The sequence below is a fragment of the Notolepis coatsorum genome, assembly GCF_963971535.1.
Source record: "Notolepis coatsorum genome assembly, chromosome: 16".
Lineage (NCBI taxonomy): Eukaryota > Metazoa > Chordata > Actinopteri > Aulopiformes > Paralepididae > Notolepis > Notolepis coatsorum.
Genome location: NC_140180.1, coordinates 88,389,344 through 88,415,008, shown reverse-complemented (window position 1 = coordinate 88,415,008; position 25,665 = coordinate 88,389,344). Strand labels below are relative to the sequence as shown.

The following is a 25,665-nucleotide window of genomic DNA, read 5'->3' as shown; positions in this document are numbered from 1 at the left end:
TAGCGATAGCTCCGCGGCTAATTTTAGCTCACCCTAAACTAAATCAATGAAAGCATTCAAGTAGTTTTCACTGCACATAGAAGTAGCCAAACAGCGGGAGCATTTCGGGAGCATATGACCAAAAGCCAGGCAATTTCGAGCCCTTAAGGAATCAAATAGAGTCTGCCATGGCTACATGCTAACGCGCGCAACTGTAGGAAAAACCTGGCAGCGTTAAGGGAATCGAAAGTCACAGGAGCCACACGGTTCCAGGCATCGGCCAATTAGGAACCGATTCCCATCCCTACTAACGAATGCAAATATATTGTGGTCTGCCTCGTTGTTCTGTTCTGACCAGGATTATGTTCCTTTTGCCCCCTTGATGCGTGCATACACTGAGTCTGACGTGGACAGCGAACAGGTCTATAGGGGTGTGTGAAAATAATCAACGTTGGAATCCGGCTGCCTGGATCTCTAAAATTGATAATCAAAATGGATGTTTGTAATGCTGTGTGAACTGATAACTTGGTGTGAGATTTGAATAGCAGATATTGCCGTTATTGCTGAGTGAATCTGTCACGTTTTATCACACTTCCAGAGAGTATGGTAATTAATCAAAACAAATTAAATCAAACTGGTGAAAATGTAGAGATCTTAGGCTGCAGTTAATTATTGCCCTAAATAACTGGAATTGAATCAGTGTCGCTTTGTGTCTGACAAAGTTCATGATCTGAATTTGAACACTACATCATGAGTAGTTCATGTTATGCACCTTAGACGGTTGAGCTTCCAGGCTGCCCTGTTTTAGAGTTTATGTTTATTTAGGATCCCCATTAACTTTTGTACTTGGGGTCCGACACTTAAAACAATATTCAGGTCATTACATCATTATCAACATCATTAACACTTTGGCTGCCTAAGGTTAAATTCATGATATACCATAGATTGCCAGCGCTATTTGTCTATGGAGAAAGTCCCCTTCTTTGCAGGGCTATAACTTTTTAAATTCTATTGCTACATTGCCATTATTAGGGCCCATTCAAAGTCCTATATGTATTGTTCATTGTGTAGCAACGTTAAACTTTTTCATTCACATATTCATAGTAAAGTATGGTCTAATGTATAAGTATGTTTTCATCTCTTTCTGCAGCTTTCTCCAGAACGTGATATATAGCCCCAAATGCATTATATTGATGATGAAATACAGTTTGATGGCAATCAGCGCGATATAAAAAATTCCAACTAGACGTACTTCTAGAAGTTACTACACGTCATCTGATGTTGACCGGATGGGCGAGGGGGCGTTTATAATTCCGTGGGCAGCGTTATACCAATCATCTAATGTGGGTCAAATGTTGATAATAGCAGTTAGTATCGAAGACGGTAACGTTACACGCTGAAACTCACCCCAGTCTCCGCGCGCCGTTGGGCGATCATCGTCGAGTAGAAATCTTATCATTATGGGATATATTTTTACCCGGTCCATCTCCAGCTTGTATAATGGTATATACGTCCAAATCATGTTGTTTATCGAGTTATTGCCAATCGATCACCGTGTAGCGTGACGAGCCAGAGTCCCATGAACTATAGCGAGCGCCCGGAAGTACTACGGTCGTCATGACAACCTCTATTCAACATCCTGTTTGGTGATTGCGCCCATCGGCCACCAGATGGCGCTCCTGAACCGCCAGAGAGCTCAGTGGGTCCTGCTGGTGGATCTCAGGCCAGCGGAGGGGACATATGAATCCGATCGCAGATTTTTGAAATATTGATATAAGGACGACGTAACGCGTCCTCCGGCAACTTTAGCATGGCCAGCAAAGACGTCTAAAGACGGGTCCCGGCACTTAAAGTGTTAACAATATCATCCTCAGTTAAGGAGTGTACAAGATACTTATCAGTATAAAGTATAAAAATAAAATAAATAGTGCTTCCTGAGCAGCACTCAGTGCCATCAACATAAATTATACAATTAACAGTCAATTGGTTTTCACCGCTATGCCATAAGGGTTCAGTGCATGCTTGTTAGTAGATGGTATTTAAAAAAAAATCTTGAAAGTAGTTTTGGATTATATTTCAGCAAAGTAGCTTGGCAATGAGTTCCATTCCATGATAGCTCTGTAAATCACAGCAGATTTGAGTAGATTTGTCCTGGGCTTAGGTGCCAGTAGATGGCCTGACGTAGCTTGTCTGGTCATATGGTCATGTTCTTCTCTTCTCTCTGTAAACTATTTGATCATAAAAATACTGTGGTTTTTTGACAACTTGAACATTTTGGAGAAAAGTAATAAAATGTTTCTCAACCGGAAGCCATGATACATTTCTGTGCATAACTCCAATATCAGTGCGCTTTGAAGAGTGGATAGCTAGTCTGGAAGCCTTGTTTTGAGCTATTTGTAATTTGTGTTTTTGCTGCTGATGACCATATGACCGGACAGTACTCGAGATGTAATGTAGATTATCAATGAATACCCTGACCGTGGCTCATGAGGTAGAGTGGTCGTCTGGTAATCTGAAGGTTAGGGTTAGACCATGGCTCAGGATGTAGCGCGGTCGTCTGGTAATCTGAAGGTTAGGGTTAGACAGTGGCCCAGGAGTAGAGCCATATGAAATCCGTTTTATTTTTTTCCAACTTCCATTATATTCTTTTTCAAATTCAGTTTTTTTCGTTTTAATATTTCAGAATTCTGTATTTTGCTTTGTACGCTCATTTTACCATCAGAAATAGTGTCTAATAAGTGGGAATTAATAAATGTCCACAATTTAATAAGATATAACAGTCCATTTAATAGGGCTGTCGTAAATACTTCGAAGCTTTGTTCGATGGGCATGGGATTCGAATATGAAAATAAAATTTGATTATTAAAAAAAATAAAAAAATAAATTATATATATATATATTGTTGCAAAATCAACTCTGCCTCTCTTTAACACTTTGAGTGCCACGAGGTGGCGCCAGAGGTAGCGCTTCAATGCCACCATCGGCGCCAATGTTACGCTTAATATCGCCTAATCTAGGTTTTAAATTATGGCTATGTGTCTAATCTGCCTGTTGCTTATCAAAGAATCCTTTTCCAGTCAGTGCTGTCAAGGCAGATTGTTTTTTTATCGCTTCATTTACGTTTGAGAGCATTTTGAAAAGCACCCATTTTGAGGTAAAAAAAACAGTTCATTCTAGACCATTCTATGAATAATCGTCTTTTACTGGAATATTCCAGAACGTTGATATTTGTCGGCCTATTTATGAATCGTTTTCAAATAAACGCTAGATGATCAATATTATACGTGCACGCAAGCACATTCGAGCCGCGCACGGATAATCGCCGTGTTCATTTCCTCTTGGACTTTTACAGTGAAACCGAAAGAGCCCATTTCACAAAACAGCCTATATCTTCATCAAAATTAGTCTGATTATCCTAACACTGATAACATAGATTCCTTACCTGACATCAGATGGTATCCAACTGGTATATTTCAATTCCTGATCACCATTCGAAAAAATCGATAAGTGTATGGATCCAACGTGTGTACAGTGCAGTACATGATTCCGCGGGTCTCAGAGGCTCCAGAATGAACTGTGATAACCCCGGCTGGATCAGTGGACTGGAAAATTTGGAGTACAGGATTTTTTCCCCCATCCATTTTCATTGAGTCCATTCCAAAATCCCTTATGTCATCTGGGAGACGATAGGCGGCGCTTTTTTCTACATCTGATCGCCGGCGGCGCTCGGGTATACTAGGGTAGGCTCACGTGATGCAATATGATTTCAGATTGCTAAAAAAGAAAAAAATCCGAGAAATCTCGTGAGTGGCTTTCAACATAACTATCGGAAACCCGAGATATCTCGTGAGTGGCAGTGAAAGTGTTAACTACAACAAGCAATGCTGTTTGTTATTTAAGATGAGCTCGGACTCGGCACTGACAGATTTGTGTTCATTGTGCTGCTTTTATAAAGCCTCAAATGACGACTTACAATATTTCATGAAAGCAAAGTGTTTTGTTTGTCTAAGATTTAAAAAGGTTTAAACTTTACAGCACTGACTAAGTTGAACAAAGTGCTGTACAAGTCCCACAGAACAGAAAAAAATAAAATAAAATAAAAAAAAACGTTTTTTTACAGTTGATTCCATTTTTATCGCTCAATTCCGCGATTCCGTCCGTGATTCCGTGAACGTGGCTTTCATATGGCTCTACCCAGGAGGTAGAGCGGTCGTCTGGTAATCAGAAGGTTCCTGGTTCTATTACAGCTCCTCCCAGCAGCATGTCGAAGTGTCCTTGAGTTGTAAATTGTAAAGCGCTTTGGATAAAACGCTATATAAATGCAGTCCATTTACCATATCAGTAGCTTGGGTAAAACGGTATATTGAAAGACACATGACACCTGAAGAGAAGACACAGCCTCCCGTTGGATGAACACATTTCAGCTTAATTGACATTATGAGGATAAACTAAGACTGAACAGCGTATAGACCTGTTCGCTGTCCACGTCAGACTCTGTGTACGCACGCATCATGGGGGCAAAAGGAACGTAATCCTTCGCGGCAGACTACAATATTTGCATTGGTTAGCCATGCTAGCGATCTAAACAATCAATCCATGCCAAAGCTAGATAATGTAAAAGGTGAAAGACTCACACTCACAGCCGTGCTGATTTGGCAAAATGACATCCAGCCGTTTTCGTTTGAAACAACCTTTAGTCAGGAGAGTGTCGTGGTTTCTCCATAGAGCCGTGTCATATTTTTTTTTAGAACAACAGCTCGCGCAGGTCCGGGGCAACTTAGTCACGTGACGTGACTCAGTCAGTGTTGCTGATTGGCTCCAACACGGTATGTTTGTATAGACCTGTTTCTTGTAGGGATGGGTACCTTTCACATTTGAACCGGTACCGGTACCGGTACCTGTGAATCGATACCGGTACCCAACGGTACCTTTTTTCTGTACTTTAGTCTCAAGAAATGTAATTTACCTACCTCAGTCGTAAAAAAAAAAGGATCCAAACTTCAAATAACTACAATTTCGACAGTTTTCGGCTTGTCATTGCTCCGACTGCTTTGTTGTTGAATCAAGTCAAATCCTAGGTAAGCATATATTGTGCGTGTGAACGTTGACATGAAAAGAAAAAAGTAATAATAAAAAAAAATAAAATAATAATTTTTATTTATTTATTTTTTTTTTTTTGGTTTCTCACTTGATTCGATACTCGGTAGTACCGACGTGTATCGGTTCGGTACCTCAAAAGTACCGAATTCGGTACCCATCCCTAGTTTCTTGTTTATAAACATACCGTGGTCGAGCCAATCAGCAATACCAACTGAGTCACGTGACTAAGTCGCCTTGGACCTGCGCTAGCTTCTGCGCCAAAAGAAGTACAACGGGGCTCTATGGAGAAACCATGACACTCCCCTGACTAAAAGTAGTTTCAAACGAAAATGGCCGGATGTCATTTAGGCAAATCAGCGTGGCTGTGAGTGTGAGTCTTTCACCTTTTACATCTAGCTTTGACATGGATTCATTGTTGAGATCGCTAGCATGGCTAACAAATGCAAATATATTGTAGTCTGCCCAGTTGTTCTGACCAGGATTACGTTCCTTTCTGCTCCACTGATGCGTGCGCACACTGAGTCTGACGTATACAGCGAACAGGTCTATATAGGGAGGTGTAGTCTGACGTCACTTTAGTTTCCCACGCGGTCCACCCGTATAGGGATTTATCGGCTATTGTAATAATTCTGCCTCATGACCATTGGAGTTCCCTTCTATCACTAACAAAAGCATTTTTGGGGGCGGCTAGGTGGTGCAGTGGGCAAGGCGCTCACCACCAATGCAGGAGACGCTGGGTTCGAGCCCAGCTCTCCGCATTGCATTCAGCTTTGCTGGTCGTTCATACTAATACATTTGGCAGTATTAGGGGGTGGGAAGCTGATGGGTGGGGATCGGACGTTGTGGACAGCGACTCCTACAGGTCGGTTGGTGCGCCTGCGCAGTAGAATCAGGAAGCGACGGGGGCGGCGTCCCTCCAAAGCGCAGACCCCCGACGCTGAAAGATCGCGCTGTGCAGGTGAAAAGATGCGACAGCTGCTACCTTGAGTACCGGAGGGGACTCGTGTAATGTATGGCTTCGTCCACATTACAGCCGGCTTGTGGGAGGCATGGCCAAACAGTGTTCGAGACAGGGGAGGGTATAATTGGACGATACGAAATTGGGATGGGAGAATTATAGAAAATGGGAGAAAAAGTAGATAAAAAAAAAAAAATGTTGGTTAAAATAAAGTTAGTTATAACTATAAGGTTGTTTAATTTGTTGTTAAAAAAGAACTACACTTACCAGTAGAACGCCTGTCGTTCAGTGCCGTCGCCTAATACAGCCAGGAGTCTACGCTGTGGTGACGTCAGTCAGCAGCGCCAAAGGGAAGTGTAGTTCCTCAGTGAACGAAAACATAAACGTTGTTATTTAGCTACCTTTACGATTAATTGCACATTTTCTTCCTGTTGAGCTATAGATTGTGGATGAATACACACGGAAAGGTACACCATGCCAATGTTCATGCTTTGTTTGTTTTAAACGAGACGATTTAGAAATGGCTCCATTGGAAATACATTGACATTTCAAGGAGGGTGGACCGTGCGGGAAACACCAATGACATAACCACTACACCTCCCTAATAGTGGACTGTATAAAAAGACAAGATAAGGCCAGTTGTTAGAAATACAAGGGGCCAAGGCTACACTGTATCCCTCTATATCCTTATAGTATATTGCGTAACCTCCACCACACTTTTAACAGCCCTCACATGACCAGCAGTCTGATCATGAATACAACAGCCCTCCAGGCTATAGGTCCTTCTTGAATGGCATCCCTGCCCCCATCCTCCCTCGAGTCCCGTGTCAATACAGCATCGCCGTGGAACAGAAGGAGTGGGCGTGTGTCATTTGGGCTACTTGGGTTCAACCTCTTTCTTATTGATACTAATTAGTCCCAACAGCTGACGGGGCAACATGTCACACAAGGAGTGGCCTCAGATATGTGGCTTTAACCCTTTCACTACCACAGTACCACACTACCAAAGGGTTAACCCGCGACACTGCGACAATACTGAAGGTTAACCCTTTCACTGCCACACGACAAAGGGTTATATTTTATGAATTTGTTTGGCCCTCAGGGAATATTTAAATAGTTTTAAACCCTTTGTTGCTCGTAACAGGGGGGGGGGGGGGGGGGGGGGGGGTAGCTACGTTGCCCTACAAATTGCCTAGTGTATCACCGCTCTTAAGAGTGTGAGAATAAACAGTTCTTAATTAGACACCGGCGTCATACTACAGCTTTGACGAAGAACACGAGGGGCTGAAAACCTGAGCGTTTCTTGTGACGTAGACGAAGGACATCGGTGTGTGACGCAAGGAAGCGGGCAGAAGGAGGAGGAGGAGGAGGAGGAGGAGGAGGAGGCTCTGGTGAACACGGGAGAAACAAAGTAAAAAGAATGTCCTTTGTGATACAATAAAATAAAACGTTTTTATCCCAAAAGACACTTTTCTTTATTTACAAAATGAATTGGCGTAAAGGAGATTCAACTTTCTCTGGAAGATCTGTGCGTGTGACTGTGTGTGTTTTGAATATTAAACTATGGAACATAAGACAATTGTTATTTGTTACATTTTATCCCAAAAGTCACTTTTCTTCATTTTCCAAATGAATTGGCGAAAAGGAGATTCAACTTTCTCTGGAAGATCTGTGTGTGTGTGTTTTGAATATTAAATGTTGGAACATCAGACATTGTTTCCCGTATATAGATGTTATTTGTGGCGGTCCACCGAAATCAAGAGGCAGGCGCACCACAAATAGATTTCCCAAACGGACTCATCATATTACCAGTGTTCCACTAGACACACACACACAAGCGCAGCATCCTCTCCTCCAGTCCGCTCCGGCCCATAACCCCCAGAACCTGCGGAAAGCACCGTCCGTCATGTCGGGGACTAATTGTACCACGATGTTTTGGGATAAACAATAAGACCCGATAATTGTTTTTTGTTTGTACGGTTTGGGGGCCGGCTCTCTCCACACACACACAGCTGAGTGGATGCAGGGGCAGCTTAGCGGTAACATCTGTGGGGGGGGGAAACCAGATCTGCGTCTGCCAGGCTCTTAATAGGCTCCAGCCAGCCTGTGTCCTCAGCAGCCCTCTCCCTCACCATTCATCTCCCAGGAATAACTGGGCTAATCTCACGGTCTGACGGGCAGACGGAAGCACGCTGGCGGACCCCGTATTGTCGGCGGACAGTTTAAGGGATGATAGTTTTTCTTCTTTTTGCTGTTATGGAGGAGGAGGAGGAGGAGGAGGAGGAGGAGGAGGAGGAGGAGGAGGAGGAGGTGGTGGGAGAACATGGTGACTGGTCAGCCTGCTGTGAGGAGGTCCGTGAGTCAGTCCTGTGTGTTGTGTGTTGTGGTACCGAACCGAATTAAGGGGACCGACCGAATCACGTCGTCGGTACTACCGAGTACCGATTCACGTTAAAAAGAAAAATAATAATAATTTCTTTAGTCCGATGATGTCAACGTTTGGTTTACCGCGAAACGAAACCTATGAAGTGTGCCGCACGTTCACACGCACAATACACGCTTAGGCCTAACAAAAATAATAGTTGGTTTCAGGTTGGTTGTCAGTTTGGCCATGGGTAGGTAGGGAATTTTTTTTTTTTTTTTTTTTTTTTTATTCTTTCCCACGGCGACTATGGATAGGGAATTTCTTTATTTAATTAACCCTTTCACTGCCACACGACAGAAGGTTAGCCCTTTACTATCACACAACCGACGGCGATGCTCCATCATTAGCATCATTAGCTCCGCGGATGCGGAGCTAATGATGCTAATGATGGAGCATCGCCGTCGGTTGTGTGATAGTAAAGGGCTAACCTTCTGTATTGTCACAGTGAAAGGGTTAACCGGCTGTCGTGTGGCAGTGAAAGGGTTAAAATGTTCACAACAACATGGATGCATGTACTCTGCCAGCATGTTTAATATCCATAATACTAAATGTTTGACTAAGATTTCTATGAAACTTTATTCAAAAAAAAAAAAAAAAAAAACGGATTTTTTTTTTTTTAATATATAATTTTTTTTTAAAACTCATAAAATATATTGGGTCGCACCTAAATCGGCAGGGTCGGTCGGCAACCTGAAACCAACCATTATTTTTGTTAGGCCTTACCTAGGATTTGACTTGATTCAACAACAAAGCAGTCGGGGCAATGGCAAGCCGAACACGGTGTTACACGTTACAAAGCTAGATGCAGACAACTCTAGCTGCAATATTATATATTATATACAGTATATATTAACATTGTTTTAAATAAATAATAATGACACTAAATTATCTGAAGTTTGGAATATATATATATTTTTTTTACAACTGAGGTAGGTCGATACATTTTTTTGAGATTAAAGTATCGAAAAAAGGTACAGTTGGGTACCGTACCGGTATCGATTCAAATGGGAAAGGTACCCAACCCTACACCTGTGTCATCGATTTGTCCTTCTGAGGCTTCGTTCTTTAATAATAATAATAAATTTATTTTATATAGCGCCTTACATTAGGCATCTCAAAGCGCTTTCTTCTTCCTTGTTAATCTAATCTTAAAGCTTTCCTCTTCTTCATTGAGGGTGTCTCTTTGCTGTGGGCTGGTGGGGACATGTCTTGTTGTGATTTTACAAGTTGCTTAACACTTGACTTGACTTGACTTTTGGGGGCGACAGTGGAGCAGGAGGTAGAGCACTCGTCTGGTAATCCTGAGGTTCCCAGTTCGATTCCCCCTCCTCCCGGGCAGCGTGTCGAAATGTCCTTGAGCAAGACACTTACTTAACCCTTAATTGCTCCCGATGAGCAGGTTGGCACCTTGCATGGTTGCCTCTGCCATCGGTGTGTGAATGTGTGAGTGAATGGGTAAAGTGTGAGGAAGAAATTGTAAAGCGCTTTGGATAAAAGCTGCTATATAAATGCAGCCATTTACCATTTTATTTGAGGGATAAAACCTGGGTCTTCTGCAGAGGACGACTAGCCTATGACCCAACCCAAGACGTGGTTTCCAGCAGCAGTTAGCCATATGTTGTCTTTGATTTGCATGAAGCGTTAGATACTTAGATTATTAGTTTCTCTCACGGTCTACTCTCTATCTTCTTTCTTTCTTTCTTTCTTTCTTTCTTTCTTTCTTTCTTTCTTTCTTTCTTTCTTTCTTTCTTTCTTTCTTTCTTTCTTTCTTTCTTTCTTTCTTTCTTTCTTTCTTTCTTTCTTTCTTTCTTTTCTTTCTTTCTTTCTTTCTTTTCTTTCTTTCTTACAATATCTGATATGCTATCTGGTATGATAAGCGTCTGGTCTATAGTTTTGGGAGAGAATATGAACTGTCTTGATCTGCTGGATGCTGTTTATCATGTTGCGCTGATATTTATTACTGTCTGTAAACCCCTTACACATCACTGTTTGCTGTATTCCTTAGTTAATTGGTCATCTCTCTCCATGCGCAGAACCTTGCACTGGCATACTTTCATTTACAAATCCATCCTAGGTCTGCTTCCCACTTATTTATCTACTTCGCAAACTGACCAGATATAGTTTACGTACATTCAGAATATCATCACTTATTCCATCCCTTCAGTCCGTACTGAGCGTGGTAAGAAGGCGTTCTCCTACTCTGCCCCCTCCACCTGGAACACGCTACAGCGGAGTCTGAAGCTGGCCAGCTTAGTCCCCCTAGTGAGCTTTAGATTGATGTTGGGTGTGTTGGAGAGAGCTTCTATGCTCTGCTTTTGTTTTTAAGGCTGAATTTTTTTTCCGCCCCCTTTTTGGCACTTTATGTTGTTGTAATTAATTGTGTGTTGACTGGTGAGTGTACTGTTGTGTAACTGTCGTATGGGCTGCTGTCTGAACAGGTCACACTTGTAAATGAGACCTCGGTCTCAATGTGACCTTACCCGTTTAAATAAAGGCTAAATAAAAAATGTATAAGTCTCTGGTCTCTAACTTTGCTAGACAATATGAACTGTCTTGATACCATTATATGTCTCTGGAGACTCTAGCTTTTTTTTTTTTTTTTTTTTTTTTTGATCTTTTTCCCCCTCCTTTTTCCTCCGATTTTCTCCCATCCCAATGTTAGTCGTTATGCCAATTCCCAATCCCCTTCCTGGTCGCTGCGCACTTACCCCCCACAGTCGGTCTGGGAGAGTGGAGGCTACCACGTGCTTCCTCCGACACACGTCCAGCCAATCAACCGCTTCTTTTCACCTGGCAGCGCGAATTCTCACTGAGAGGGCGTAGCGTGTGGAAGGATCACACTATCCCACTTAGATCCTATCCGCGCTTAGCAGGCGCCCCGACGAGACTCTCTAGCTTTATTAGAGAGTATGAACTGTCTTGATATCATTATAAGTCTCTGGTCTCTAGCTTTGTTAGAGAATATGAACTGTCTTAAAGTCTCTGATCTCTAGCTTTGTTAGAGAGTATGAACTGTCTTGATATCATTATATGTCTCTGGTCTCTAGCTTTGTTAGAGAGTATGAACTGTCTTGATATCATTATAAGTCCCTGGTCTCTAGCTTTGTTAGAGAGTATGAACTGTCTTGATATCATATGTATATGAGCTGTCTTACATGTCTTCTTGAGATCATTGGAGTAAAATGTCAATTCCATTTTTCAGAACGATCTTCAGGTCGGGTCCAATTATCTAACCGTGTTGTTTCTTGTCCTCTCTCCTCTGCTAGGCTCCATGAGAGGCCGTCCATGATGCGAAGCTAACGCCGCCGCGCCCCCCCTTCCCCCCCTCCCCTGACACCCACAGGAAGTGAAGTGGCCGCACCGCCGGCCGCCCACCCACAGGAAGTGAAGTGGCCGCCACACCATCCTCAGCCAACACATGGCGGCACTAGGGGTAAGCAGGGTTCGCACAAGGTCCTTGAAGTGCTTGATAATTTTTTTTTTTATAAAAAATAAGTCAAGGCCTGGAATTCCTTGAAAACAGACAATTTTTTAACAAGGTGCTTAAAAAGTCATTGCAATTCAAATCAACCATTCGCATTGAAAGTTTTGTTCATCCATGATTAAATGTTTCTGAATCAAGAATTTTTTTTAATTTAAAGTGTAACTAATTGTCGGAAATTGGTTTTAAGCCATAAATATTGGATCTGTTTCCCCCCTATAAAAAACAGCATTTAAAAGTGAATTGTATCCTTTAAAATGCTCTTTTAAAATGAAAAATAGTGCTTAGAAAAGTACTTGAAAGTCCTTGAATTTCATTTAGCAATGTCTGTGGGAACCCTGGGTATGACACCCCATCCTCAGCCAACACATGGTGACAGGGGTATTAGGGGTAAGACACCCCATCCTCAGCCAACACATGGTGACAGGGGTATTAGGGGTAAGACACCCCATCCTCAGCCAACACATGGTGACAGGGGTATTAGGGGTAAGACACCCCATCCTCAGCCAACACATGGTGACAGGGGTATTAGGGGTAAGACACACCATCCTCAACCAACACATGGTGACACTCAGGGGTATTAGGGGTAAGACACCCCATCCTCAACCAACACATGGTGACAGGGGTATTAGGGGTAAGACACCCCATCCTCAACCAACACATGGTGACAGGGGTATTAGGGGTAAGACACCCCATCCTCAACCAACACATGGTGACAGGGGTATTAGGGGTAAGAAGGGCTGCACGATTTTGGGAAATAATCGAATTGCGATTTTTCTGACAGATTTGCAATTATAATAATAATTTTTTTGCACCCCCACAGAGGTTTATTGTAAAATGCGGCTTGCATCTGGCCTACGCGGTGGGTCTGTTCGGGACACCGAGCCTGAAAATGTTTCTTTTTACCTGGGAATCGATACCGGTACCCAACGGTACCTTTTTTTCTGTACTTTACTCTCCCTCTCTGAAGTCTAAACTTCACAACACGCAATCTAAAACCCCTTACCTCCCTCTCCCAAACCGTTCCTACAACAATAACAACAACTTGCAAAGGAGATCTTGTATCTCAATGGGACTTCCTGGTTAAATAAAAAATAAATGTTGCGATTTTTTATTTATTCTTTGCGATTTGCTAATTGCATCATTTCAAATTTCGATTTAAAATCGATTAATCGTTCAGCCCTAGGTAAGACACCCCATCCTCAGCCAACAGATGGTGGTATTAGGGGTAAGACACACAATTCTCCAGGCCATACACAACAGGACCAGACGGCACCCATGGGCTTGGGCCAGGTGCCGTTAAAGAATATATATAGTTGAAAAATAGTTATTAATAGTTATTATTGGACGGTTTTGGTTTACAAATAGCTAGACCCTGTGGGCTCGGTGTGCTGGATCCGCATCACTCACTTACACACGTGGACAGATCTTCTGGATCAATATAAATCTATTAACAAGACGGATGAATCAAAATGCAGTTAAAAGAGATCAATAAGCTGAGAGGAGTGTGCCGTCACTGGTAGCACACTGAAGGAGAGAAGCGGGTCGATGTCTCCGTTTGTCCATGATGCGTGTCAGTCAGTCACGTGCGTGTTTTATTCTTTTCTCTTTAAAAAGAAAATGTATGAATCACCAATTCACTCAAATGTTGTCTCGTCAGCAGGGAGAGGTCTGTGGCTAGCGGCAGGGAGTGGTTTGTGTACGGTCTGTGAGGAAACGTTGCAGATGAAGGTGGTCTTAGGAAGAAAAGAGTTGTCGTTTGTCATGTGTTTAAAAGCCTTTAATACTTTGGCTTGTTCAGTGAACAATACAGATATTTGAAACCTCCACAGAGAACACCATCCTGTATTGGCCTTTTTCTTCACCAGAGCGCCTGGCCAAACACAGTCCTCGACAAACACCGTTATACAAAATGTTCTGTTCTTTTCTGGGGAAAAAAAAGGATTTACTTTATTGTGAATGTACACAAGGCAATTTAAATGTAAATTTCAGGACGGACACACAGCCCCCCCATGCCAAAATGTATTTCTCCAGAGAGCGCAGAGTGGAGCAGTTTTGGGTTTCAGTGCCTTGCCGAAGTGGGCGCCGTAGCTCTAATACCAGAGACCCTCGGGTATCGAACCGGCAACCTTTTTTTATGTTACCGGTGGAACCTCTTCACCTCTACACCGCCCTGCTTCCCCACTCACTTGCAGGTACATGTTGAGGCTAAACGGTGGAGAGTAGAACCTGCACCCTGGAAGCTCCCAGTGCAATTAACTCATTAACTCATTAAGAAAGTGAGGTTTCAAACACACTGCTCTTCATTACACTCCGTCCCTGTCCGAATGAAAGCCGTGCACTTGGTGGCGTGTGGGAGATTCCACTTCGGCGTGTTCCGGAAGGATCCAGGCCGCTCGCAGCAGCAGTCCTTAGGGCCTCCCCGATGCTACTTTAGCTACTAGTAGAAATGGCCGTAATGGAGGCTGCACAAGGAGGCTGAAAGGAGGTCCAACCCCTGTTCTCTACTTGCGGTCTTGCTGGCAGTCCCTTGATTCGCTGTGTCAAATGGCTGTCTTCCTACTGGCCACGCCCTGGCCTGCTGCGATTGGCTCCTTGAATGCTTATGGCCGGCACTGTTTTAATTTTCTTTTTTCACCCTTCTCCCCATTGGCTGAAATAAACATAACTTCCCGGAAGGTCGTTGTGTCAATTCTGTTGAGCGTCGCTCCATCCTCGTTCAGGATCAGTGGGGGAAAACAAGTCTTGCTGTTTACTGTTGTACGGTCATTTTAAAGTGATGTTTTTAATCTACGCCCCAGAGAACAGGATGACAAAATCTGAAATTACAAAAAAAGATTATGTTTTCCCGCATTCACTGGCACCCAGCTGCACCTCCAGGAAGAAGGACGGTGGCGAGACCAACAAGTAGTTTCACACATGATACTTTAATTAGTTCCGTCTCTTCCTCTTCCTCTTCGTCCCCAGACCCCCGATATCCTGACCAGGAAGATCAAGCTGTGGGACATCAACGCTCACATCACCTGTCGTCTGTGTGAGGGCTACCTGATCGATGCTACCACCGTCACAGAGTGCTTACACACCTGTAAGTGTCTCTGTCTGTCGTTTTATACACACACACACACACACACACACACACACACACACACACACACACACACACACACACACACACACACACACACACACACACACACAACCTCAAAACAGGGTCAAAGAAGATATGATTGATAGAAGCTAATTAGTCTACATTAAAAAGCTATCCAACCAAGATGAGATTATGTTGCTACTTAATCACAGTCTGTCTCACCAGCAAGGACATCTGAACCCCATGTACTGTGTGTGTGTGTGTGTGTGTGTGTGTGCGTGCGTGCGTGTACTCACCTGTTAAATACTGTGATAACATGCAACAGATATTTGCTTGCAACATGATGTCATTGCCGTTGTATTAGTGTAAATATAACAGTGGTGTAACACAGTTGTCGTCGTGGTGCTTCTTCATCCAAATGGTCTCATCCACCTTCCATCACAAACCGTTTATCCTACCGCTGCAGAGTGACATTTGTAAATGTATTGTATTAAAAACAACAACAACAATAATAGTATGCCTTTTGATGGAGGTATTAACACTTTCAATGCCGGCCGTATTTTCCTTTTTACCCCCTTGAATGCCGCCACCCACTTCAATGTTAGCGTTAAAAACGCATAATCTATGTTTTAAATTATGGCTATGTGTCTAATCTGCCCGTCGCTTATCAATGACTTGTTTGCAGTCAACATTGTCGAAACAGATTGTTTTTTAATCGGTTCATATCCTTTTTATAGCATTTCGAAAAGCTATCGTTCTCTCGAAAATTTCCGGAAAATAGAAAGATTCCCTCATAAACGGCATTTATTGGAATATTCTCGAATACACTAGACACGTTGTCATTTGTCTGCCTATTTATGAATAGTTTTCAAATAAACGCTAGATTATCGATAGTATATGTGTACTTATGCACGCTATAGAAGCGAGCTGAGAAATCGATTCTCTCATTTCCTCAACATCACACACACACATATACACATACGGGACACGCTGTTATCTCAGTGAATACAGCTCTGATTATCCTAAAACTGGTAACATAGACTCCTTACCTTAGATCAGATGTTCTCCAAAAAGATTATTCCAATTCCTGATCGCCATTCCAAATATCAATCTCGTTTATTGTAAATATATATTCCACGCTGCTTTCCAACTCGCGATCACTTCCATCAGATCCCTCACCAGCATAATGGAGCCAGTTGGCTCCCCCCACACAGATCCACCAGTATAATCGAATGGCCTGCAGTTACACAGGGATAGACGGTAGGGGGCGGTATTTTCCCATCTGAGCTCCTAGAGGGTCTGCTGTACCAACGGGAGACTCGGTTGATGAAATATGAATTCGGATCGCTAATAAAAAAAATCCAACGACAATTTGCGTTGTCGGCACTCAACGGGGCGCATGAAAAGACGACAATACACGTCGCTGGCACTCAAAGTGTTAAAGAAACTCCTTACATGGATCCATGATGGTACCTTAACACATTGACCGCCAGCAGCAGGGGGCGCTGATCCCCCTTCATCGCCAGGTCTTTATTCAATGGATATAGTTTAAGACAGCAACATTTGCGAGTGCTTAAAATATATCTTATATGATATCTATGGGTCTAATAACGCCGTCGAGTCTCAGTGAGTTGCTTTCAGTTAACATGCCCGAGACAGATTGTTTTTGCATCCGTACATTTCCGTTTTATACCGTTTTGAATAGAGTATGGTTTGGGTGCTTTTCAGTAATTCCAGGAAAAATACGAGAAAAAGGCATTTTACTGTAATCCAGTCATCACGTTGTAATTTTTCGGCTGATTATCTAATCATCCTGAAATCAACTCTAGATCATCATTATTACATCTCGTCATGCATACATGAAATGACCGTCGTAGCGGTCAATGAGATGCAACAGCTCCGCCTGGCAGTAGAGGGCGGTGTTGTCCATCTGCCAGCTCAGACAGGGTCTGAAGGCTATACCAGAGGCTGCAGCTATGAATTATGTATAGATATAGCGAATAAACGAAATAACGATCCCAAAAACTAGTTAACTCGTTTCTGGCACTGAACGCATGGCGGGGAATAATGAGTTAACTCGTTTTCCGGCGCAGATTGTGTTAACATTCTGTCCATCTCCCTGCCCTGCTACGCTTTGATAGTTCTCTGGTCCATTGTAACCGCTAATTATTACATTGAGTTGTCTTATATCAAATTATATTAATCTACCTCAATTATAATATTTTTTTTATATAAAATTATCAATTTTTTTTTATTTTCAATTAACAACACAACATCAACAATAATAATCATAATAATGACAAGACAATAATAAATAATAAATACAGATCAAAACTTATATACAATAAAATACAAAATACAGATCTACCCCAATTATTGTGACTTTCCTGTAGTCGTCACTGCCATATGTAGCAAATACAATACGATTAGTTTCTCTAACCGGAGAGCTACAGTAGCTTTGGGACTAGTTTGACTGTTAGTGTAGCCATCTGTCAAGCTGGCGAGCGCGGGACTCGTGGGTTCGAGACCAGGAATAGTGCGGCGGGAGGCAGCCAAGTCCTCCCCAGTATGAACACCATCTGTAGCATAATGTGTTTTAATTCACGAGGCGGGACGCTGCTCAGTGTGTTGGATTTGATTGCATTTGACCACCGTAGTAGTGAGCATGAAGTCATAACGACAGTCTGTCATAAAGACGGGCTTCGCGTCGAGTCATTTACTCGCTCTTTTAAGATTCCTATGTATTCAGAGTGTTCATTAAGAATGGATATGCAGTTGTTATTTTGGGCAATTTCAGTTCTCAGACGAACAAATCTGAAAACTGCTTTCTAAAGATGGTAAGTTAGAGTGTTGTGTTTGTTCATAGTTAAAGACAGTAGAGGCTGAGTACTTTATTATCTAAAGATGGTAAGTTAGAGTGTTGTGTTTGTTCATAGTTAAAGACAGTAGAGGCTGAGTACTTTATTATCTAAAGATGGTAAGTTAGAGTGTTGTGTTTGTTCATAGTTAAAGACAGTAGAGGCTGAGTACTTTATTATCTAAAGATGGTAAGTTAGAGTGTTGTGTTTGTTCATAGTTAAAGACAGTAGAGGCTGTGTACTTTATTATCTAAAGATGGTAAGTTAGAGTGTTGTGTTTGTTCATAGTTAAAGACAGTAGAGGCTGAGTACTTTATTCTCTAAAGATGGTAAGTTAGGGTGTTTTCACACCTGTAGTTCGTTTGCTTTGTTCCGATTCAGGGAGACACAGGGACTATAATGATACAATTGTTGCACTACTAGAGAGAGAGAGAGAGAGAGAGAGAGAGAGAGCTTTCAAAGCAACTTTCTGTACACTTCAGTGTTCTTGTGCGTGTTCTCCAGCATCTGACGAATGTGATCGTCTGCCCAAATATCAACGAGGCAGTGTACCTCATCGCTGCTCCACGTTGACCCACGACTCATTATTATTATTATTTTGCCGGATCAGTATGGCAAGTGAGTTGTGTCGGTTTGTTAAGTCGATTGCATTCTCACAGCGTACGAGTCGCGTCGGGTTCGTTTGGAAGTGCGCCGAGACCACCCTCTCTAGGTGGTCTCGGCCCGCTTGTTTTGTTCCGCAACAGAATGTGATTGCTGTGTTCATATATGCCCAACTGAACCGAAATAGGGGGTAAACGCTCCAGGTTTCGGAACAACAGCTCCAAACGAGCTAGGTGTGAAAACGCCCATAGTGTTGTGTTCGTTCATAGTTAAAGACAGGAGAGGTTGAGTACTTTATTCTCTAAAGATGGTAAGTTAGAATGAGATTTAGATTGACTTTACAACACAAGTATTTCAAGTTTTCAATGTATGATTCTTCAATACATGGGTTAAATTCAGCAGACACTTTTATGTACTGGATATCTGTATATCCTGCCTCATAAATAAGGATACAGACTGCAACCATCATATCTGATTGAATTACAACAGTTTATGCTAGATATTAGTGTGACATCATGATATGATTTTTCAAAGTTATCATTTCAAACTCACAAAGCCAGCCACACAGGCTGAAAGTACAACATGTTAAACACAACTTTACATTAACACCACACTGCCCTCTTCGTACGGAATCACCTAGAGCTGCTACTAAAGATCCCTGCTTGGTATTGCACTTTGTTTACATTAGTTTGTTCATCCAAATAAACCCAGACAGTTTAAATTTAAGTTTACATGCATTTGATGTTTCCCACAAAAGCAGTGAAATTAAGCCAAAGTGTTCTTTTTAGAGGACATTCCTAGTGCTTCTGAATGAGATTCTTCTTCTTCTTTTGTATTTCCGTCAGATAAGATGCTTTGGAACGTTTATCTGTGACCAATGAAATGTTTAGAAGCATCAATGATGTCATTTTTAACACATTAATTGCCAATAACGAGTATACTCGTTATTGCCCGCCATGCGAATATCGCCAAAAACGGGTTAACTTGTTTTTGGGATCGTTATTTCGTTTATTCGCTATATCTATTCATAATTCATGGCTGCAGACCCTTCAGACCCTGTCTGAGTTGGCAGACGGTCAACACCGCCCTCTACTGCCTTGCAGAGCTATTGCACTCCATTGAAAATGGTCTGGTGTGTTTTCTGAGCCCTGGGGGCGGGGTTTAAATACTCAGACGAGGCAGGCCTTTACAACGACGGCATGGAACACTAACCCCGCCCGCCCGTTCATGGCCATTTCATGGCTACGATGGCCATTTCATGTATGCACAAGGAGACATGATAATGATAATCTAGTGTTGATTTCAGGATGATTAGATAATCAGCCGAAAAATTACAACGTGATGACTGGATTACAGTAAAATGCCTTATTCTCGTCTTTTCCTGGAATTACTCAGAATCACCCAAACCATACTCGTATTCAAAACGGAAATGTACAGATGAAAAAATCTGTTTTGTGCATGTTGACTGGAAGCAACTCACTGATAATCGACGGGTGTATTAGACCCATAGCTATAATATAAGATATATTTTAAGCACTCGCAAATGTCGCAGTCTAAAACTATACACTTATTTAATCCTACCCCTTTTCCACTACTCGAATGAATGTACTAATTTAAAACCTTACAAAACAAATATATATGCAAAACAAAAAAATTATATGTAAAACATGAAAGAAATAAAATAAAAATATAAACGCCTGTGAATGATATACCCTGCACATACCTGTACCTCCCCTCCCCCCTCACTCTGCTGCTATGGCACCTGGATTTCCCCAAGGGGGTCAATAAAGGAATATCTTATCTTATCTTAATATGGGAGAGGCGTTTGGGGGGGGGTAAACTATGGAGGGGCCCTAAATAACATTAATATTCCAACTGTCCACCAGAGGGAGCTGTTGTACCACTGTTCACCAACTCTCTAACATCAGGCTTCTAGTGCAGAGCTTTGATCAGCCATCTCTTCATTTCCTACTTGAGAACAGACATCCCACTCCGGAGATGAGGTGAAGAAATGCACCTCACGTCGTCACTAAGGGAAAAAATGTACATCACAATATTCAGAAGCCCTTTTTGTCAGTATATCAGTTATATACAATGTCTGTATGGAAAGTCACGTGTCAGATAATCCAGTCGATGATTGTGGGAAGTAACATTACAATCAACTGAAACTAATTTTCATGCGACATTCTCAAACATTTTGTGGGATATCTTGACTTTCTCTTTTTAGATTTAACAAAATGGTGTATCACAGTTATCGTTATATAAAAAAATATCCACAATACAATATCACAGTTAGCCAATATTCAATATATATATATATCAATATATTGACCAGCCGTAGTCATTACACAGCTCCTCTATCATCATGATAGACTGCAGGGCTGCACCCTTGCAGTGGGAATCCACCCTGAGGCAGAATGTACATTGTGTTCTAATGATCTGTGACAGTTCAGTCAATATCTATAAACATAGACAGCTGTCTCCCTGAACTGGAAATCAGAGCGTCTGAGATTTGTGATTTTTGGAGTTGGTCCATTCACAATGATTTACTGACGGACTTTACTGGATTTACTGGCTCAGAGCATTTTAGTTTGAGCTATTACATCCAAATGATCTAAATTGCATTTAAATGTAGGGCTTACATGGTCTAAATCTGAAAATGGGTCCATATCCCAGTAGAATCACCATGGTTACTGTCATAGTGTCCTCATATCCCAGTAAAATCGCCATGGTTACTGTCATAGTGTCCTCATATCCCAGTAAGATCACCATGGTTACTGTCATAGTGTCCTCGTATCCCAGTAAAATCACCATGGTTACTGTCATAGTGTCCTCATATCCCAGTAAGATCACCATGGTTACTGTCATGGTGTCCTCGTATCCCAGTAAAATCACCATGGTTACTGTCATAGTGTCCTCATATCCCAGTAAGATCACCATGGTTACTGTCATGGTGTCCTCGTATCCCAGTAAAATCACCATGGTTACTGTCATAGTGTCCTCATATCCCAGTTAAATCACCATGGTTACTGTCACATGGTGTCCTGGGAGTTCCTGGCCATACGTTTACCATAAGTAGGTTTGTGTCTTGTGGAGTTCAACTAGCCTTACACTTTGTCACGGGATGTGGAAATCGAGTGCACCATTGCACCCTATATACCATGCTACTGTGTGTCACACACTACTCTGTCAACCACTTCCTCCCCTCTGTGTGTCCCACACTTTTTGCCGCCCTCTGGGAACACTAGCCGACCTTCACGGGTGATTGGTTCTCGCTTTGTGTGTACACAAGCGCACTCATTTCCACACATTTATCAATCAGCTTATAACACCCACGTATTTCTCAGTTAACTCACTGAAAACCAGCTTATACGAAAAAGTTAATCAAAGGAAGGAAAGATGGAGAAGGAAAATAGAGAAACTATCATATTCCTCTCATTCCTAGCAATATATATATATATAATGTTTTTATTTGCGTTTTGTATATTCTCTTCCAACCGTTGCCTTGTAGTGCAGCATTCTCCCCCCAGGGTCTGCAGAGAGAGGAGGGGTCATTCTACTCCATCAACATGCCAGCACTGAATAAACTGCCTGTATGAACTGGAAGCATCAGGAGAGAAGACCTGGGTTCTTGAGTTGAGGTTCAGAAGAAAATATAAAAACAGAACAGTTTATTTTGAAATCAAACTTCAAATATAAAAAAGAACAAACATTTTTAAATGTTTTTTTTGCCAAAAAAGGTTTACTGGACTGGCGTGCCAGAGAAGAATAGAAATCGAAGTCCAACAATGCATTCCTTGAGCAAACCTTACCTTTGCCAGTTTAGTAGGCCCTGGTGGCACGCTAGAGACTTTATTGAGGACCAGTGCAGTGGACATAGACCAGACGATAATATTAGAGTGTGTGCTTTCAGAGTCCGCTGTCCATTCACACCACTGTCCAGAGGGGGGGGGGGATGGTAGACCAGCCCTCTACTACCTAGAGAGGAGGGGGGGGGGGGGGGGATGGTAGACCACCCCTCTACTAGCTGCGTCTCTACATTTCGTAGCTCCATTTCTGCAGACCCCTCTCTGATTGGTTGAACTCCATTTCTGCAGACCCCTCTCTGATTGGTTGAGCGAAGCCCCTCTCTGATTGGTTTAGCTCGTCATGCGGTAAAAGGCGGATGTAATGTTATCATATCAAGAAGATAAAAAGTAATGTACTACCAGATTCGCGTATAACGTTATTTCGCGTGACTTCACGGTTTATTCATAACGTTATGCACATTTCACAACACAGCCAACTGTCAGAAACTGTACATTGTAACATTATATAACATAACGTTATGTTATTTCGCGGTTATTTCGCGGTTTATTCACATAACGTTATATTGTTTACACTGTCTTTCTTCTATTATAACCCTCCCAAATCATATTCAGAAAGTATCACAGAGACTTCTATTGACCAAGGAATTAGTTATTATTTCGCGGTTTATTCACATAACGTTATATTGTTTACACTGTCTTTCTTCTATTATAACCCTCCCAAATCATATTCAGAAAGTATCACAGAGACTTCTATTGACCAAGGAATTAGTTATTATTTCGCGGTTTATTCACATAACGTTATATTGTTTACACTGTCTTTCTTCTATTATAACCCTCCCAAATCATATTCAGAAAGTATCACAGAGACTTCTATTGACCAAGGAATTAGTTATTATTTTGCGGTTTATTCACATAACGTTATATTGTTTACACTGTCTTTCTTCTATTATAACCCTCCCAAATCATATTCAGAAAGTATCACAGAGACTTCTATTGACCAAGGAATTAGTTATTATTTCGCGGTTTATTCACATAACGTTATATTGTTTACACTGTCTTTCTTCTATTATAACCCTCCCAAATCATATTCAGACAGTATCACAGAGACTTCTATTGACCAAGGAATTAGTTATTATTTCGCGGTTTATTCACATAACGTTATATTGTTTACACTGTCTTTCTTCTATTATAACCCTCCCAAATCATATTCAGACAGTATCACAGAGACTTCTATTGACAAAGGAATTAGTTATTATTTCGCGGTTTATTCACATAACGTTATATTGTTTACACTGTCTTTCTTCTATTATAACCCTCCCAAATCATATTCAGAAAGTATCACAGAGACTTCTATTAACCAAGGAATTAGTTATTATTAGTAAGGCACAACATTTAATGACAAACCAATTACATACGTAATCCAACATATGTGTAAAGGCACACACAACATATTCCAGTTAACGGTATATTTCTTTAATGATTCGTTATGGCGTAATCAATACCTCCATGCGTATAAATTGCATTCGCGACCTCCATGTTTTGGGGGTAGTCATCAGAAACCTCGGATCCGGGATTCGGTTCCTGGCTAGAGGAGCTTGTCGCGGCTCATGCGCATGCGCACGCTCAACCAATCAGAGAGGGGTCTGCAGAAATGGAGCTCAACCAATCAGAGAGGGGTCTGCAGAACTGGAGCTACGAAATGTAGAGACGCCTACTAGCTAGAGACTTAGAGAGGAGGAGGGGGGGGGGGGGGGGGGGGGGAGGAGAGAGAGAGAGCTGTCAGCAGCTCGTATGGGTTGCTCTTTTGACCTGGCCACAGAGGAAGAGATACCCAGCATGCACCTGGCAATTAGCCATTTTTGAGTCCCTCTAGTGGGGAATCCTGAACACATATTGACAGGTTTAGACATTTCTAGCATGACGAACAGCCTTTTTCTGCTTATTGTCCATATGGTCATATATCCAATCCACTTTATTTATAAAGCGCATTTTAAAACAATAAAGTTGACCAAAGTGCTGTACAAGTCCCACAACAAATATTTACATAAAATAAAAGGATTCAAAAGATAAAAGCACACAATAAAACATACAATATGTCACATAGAAAAGGCAAGTCCTCTCAAACTGCGTGAAAACCAAAAGCCAAAGGAAATAAATGTGTTTTGTGGCGTGATTTAAACACCTGCAGAGTGGGGTCTGCCTAACAACAGGAAGAAAGCCTGTAGGGCCCTTGGGAGACCCCCCTTTAGTGTGTATGTGATGTGCTAATGTGTGCATGTGGGACCACGCGGTGCAATAGAAAAGAGTTTGGAGATAAGATGTGTGTGTATGGAGAAAGGAGGGGTCCCGTGTGTGTGTGTATGGAGAAAGGAGGGGTTCTCAAAGTGGGGTCCGGGACCCCCAAGGGTCCTTGTTTCAACGTTAAAGTAATGGTAACTAAATAAATGTATCAATGTTAAAGTAATACTAACTAAATATAGTGAAAATAGTGAGAAAATAGTAAAGGTAAAATAAACGTGATTTAAAAAGTAGTTTAATTATGCAGTACAAAGAAAAGAAAAGCAGAGCACAGATTCATGGCGGCCCGGCAGGGTGGAGGGAAACTACATCACTCTCCTCTACAGCAGGGTGGAGGGGAAACTACATCACTCTCCTCTACAGCAGGGTGGAGGAGAAACTACATCACTCTCCTCTACAGCAGGGTGGAGGGGAAACTACATCACTCTCCTCTACAGACAGGGTGGAGGGGAAACTACATCACTCTGCTCTACAGCAGGGTGGAGGAGAAACTACATCACTCTCCTCTACAGCAGGGTGGAGGGGAAACTACATCACTCTCCTCTACAGCAGGGTGGAGGGGAAACTACATCACTCTCCTCTACAGCAGGGTGGAGGGGAAACTACATCACTCTCCTCTACAGCAGGGTGGAGGGGAAACTACATCACTCTCCTCTACAGACAGGGTGGAGGGAAACTACATCACTCTCCTCTACAGCAGGGTGGAGGGGAAACTACATCACTCTCCTCTACAGCAGGGTGGAGGGGAAACTACATCACTCTCCTCTACAGCAGGGTGGAGGGAAACTACATCACTCTCCTCTACAGCAGGGTGGAGGGAAACTACATCACTCTCCTCTACAGCAGGGTGGAGGAGAAACTACATCACTCTCCTCTACAGCAGGGTGGAGGAGAAACTACATCACTCTCCTCTACAGCAGGGTGGAGGAGAAACTACATCACTCTCCTCTACAGCAGGGTGGAGGAGAAACTACATCACTCTGCTCTACAGACGCCTTCACATCAACACGCCTTCATGCTATTTAATAGCAGTAACACACAGCGCCTACGTGCTTTCAAACACAGT

At 42.2% G+C, this 25,665-nt stretch overlaps 1 protein-coding gene across 1 annotated transcript in view; it reads left to right on the top strand.

Moving 5' to 3' along the window:
- The window catches only part of pcgf3 (polycomb group ring finger 3), a 111,317-nt gene that overhangs the window by 66,919 nt on the left and 18,733 nt on the right, over positions 1-25,665 (top strand). The window contains exons 2-4 of the mRNA XM_084332118.1: positions 11,729-11,895; positions 14,911-15,028; positions 18,394-18,457. Coding sequence (XP_084188244.1) covers positions 11,881-11,895; positions 14,911-15,028; positions 18,394-18,457 — 197 coding nt within the window. The 5' untranslated portion in view covers positions 11,729-11,880. The remainder of the gene's footprint in view (positions 1-11,728; positions 11,896-14,910; positions 15,029-18,393; positions 18,458-25,665) is intronic.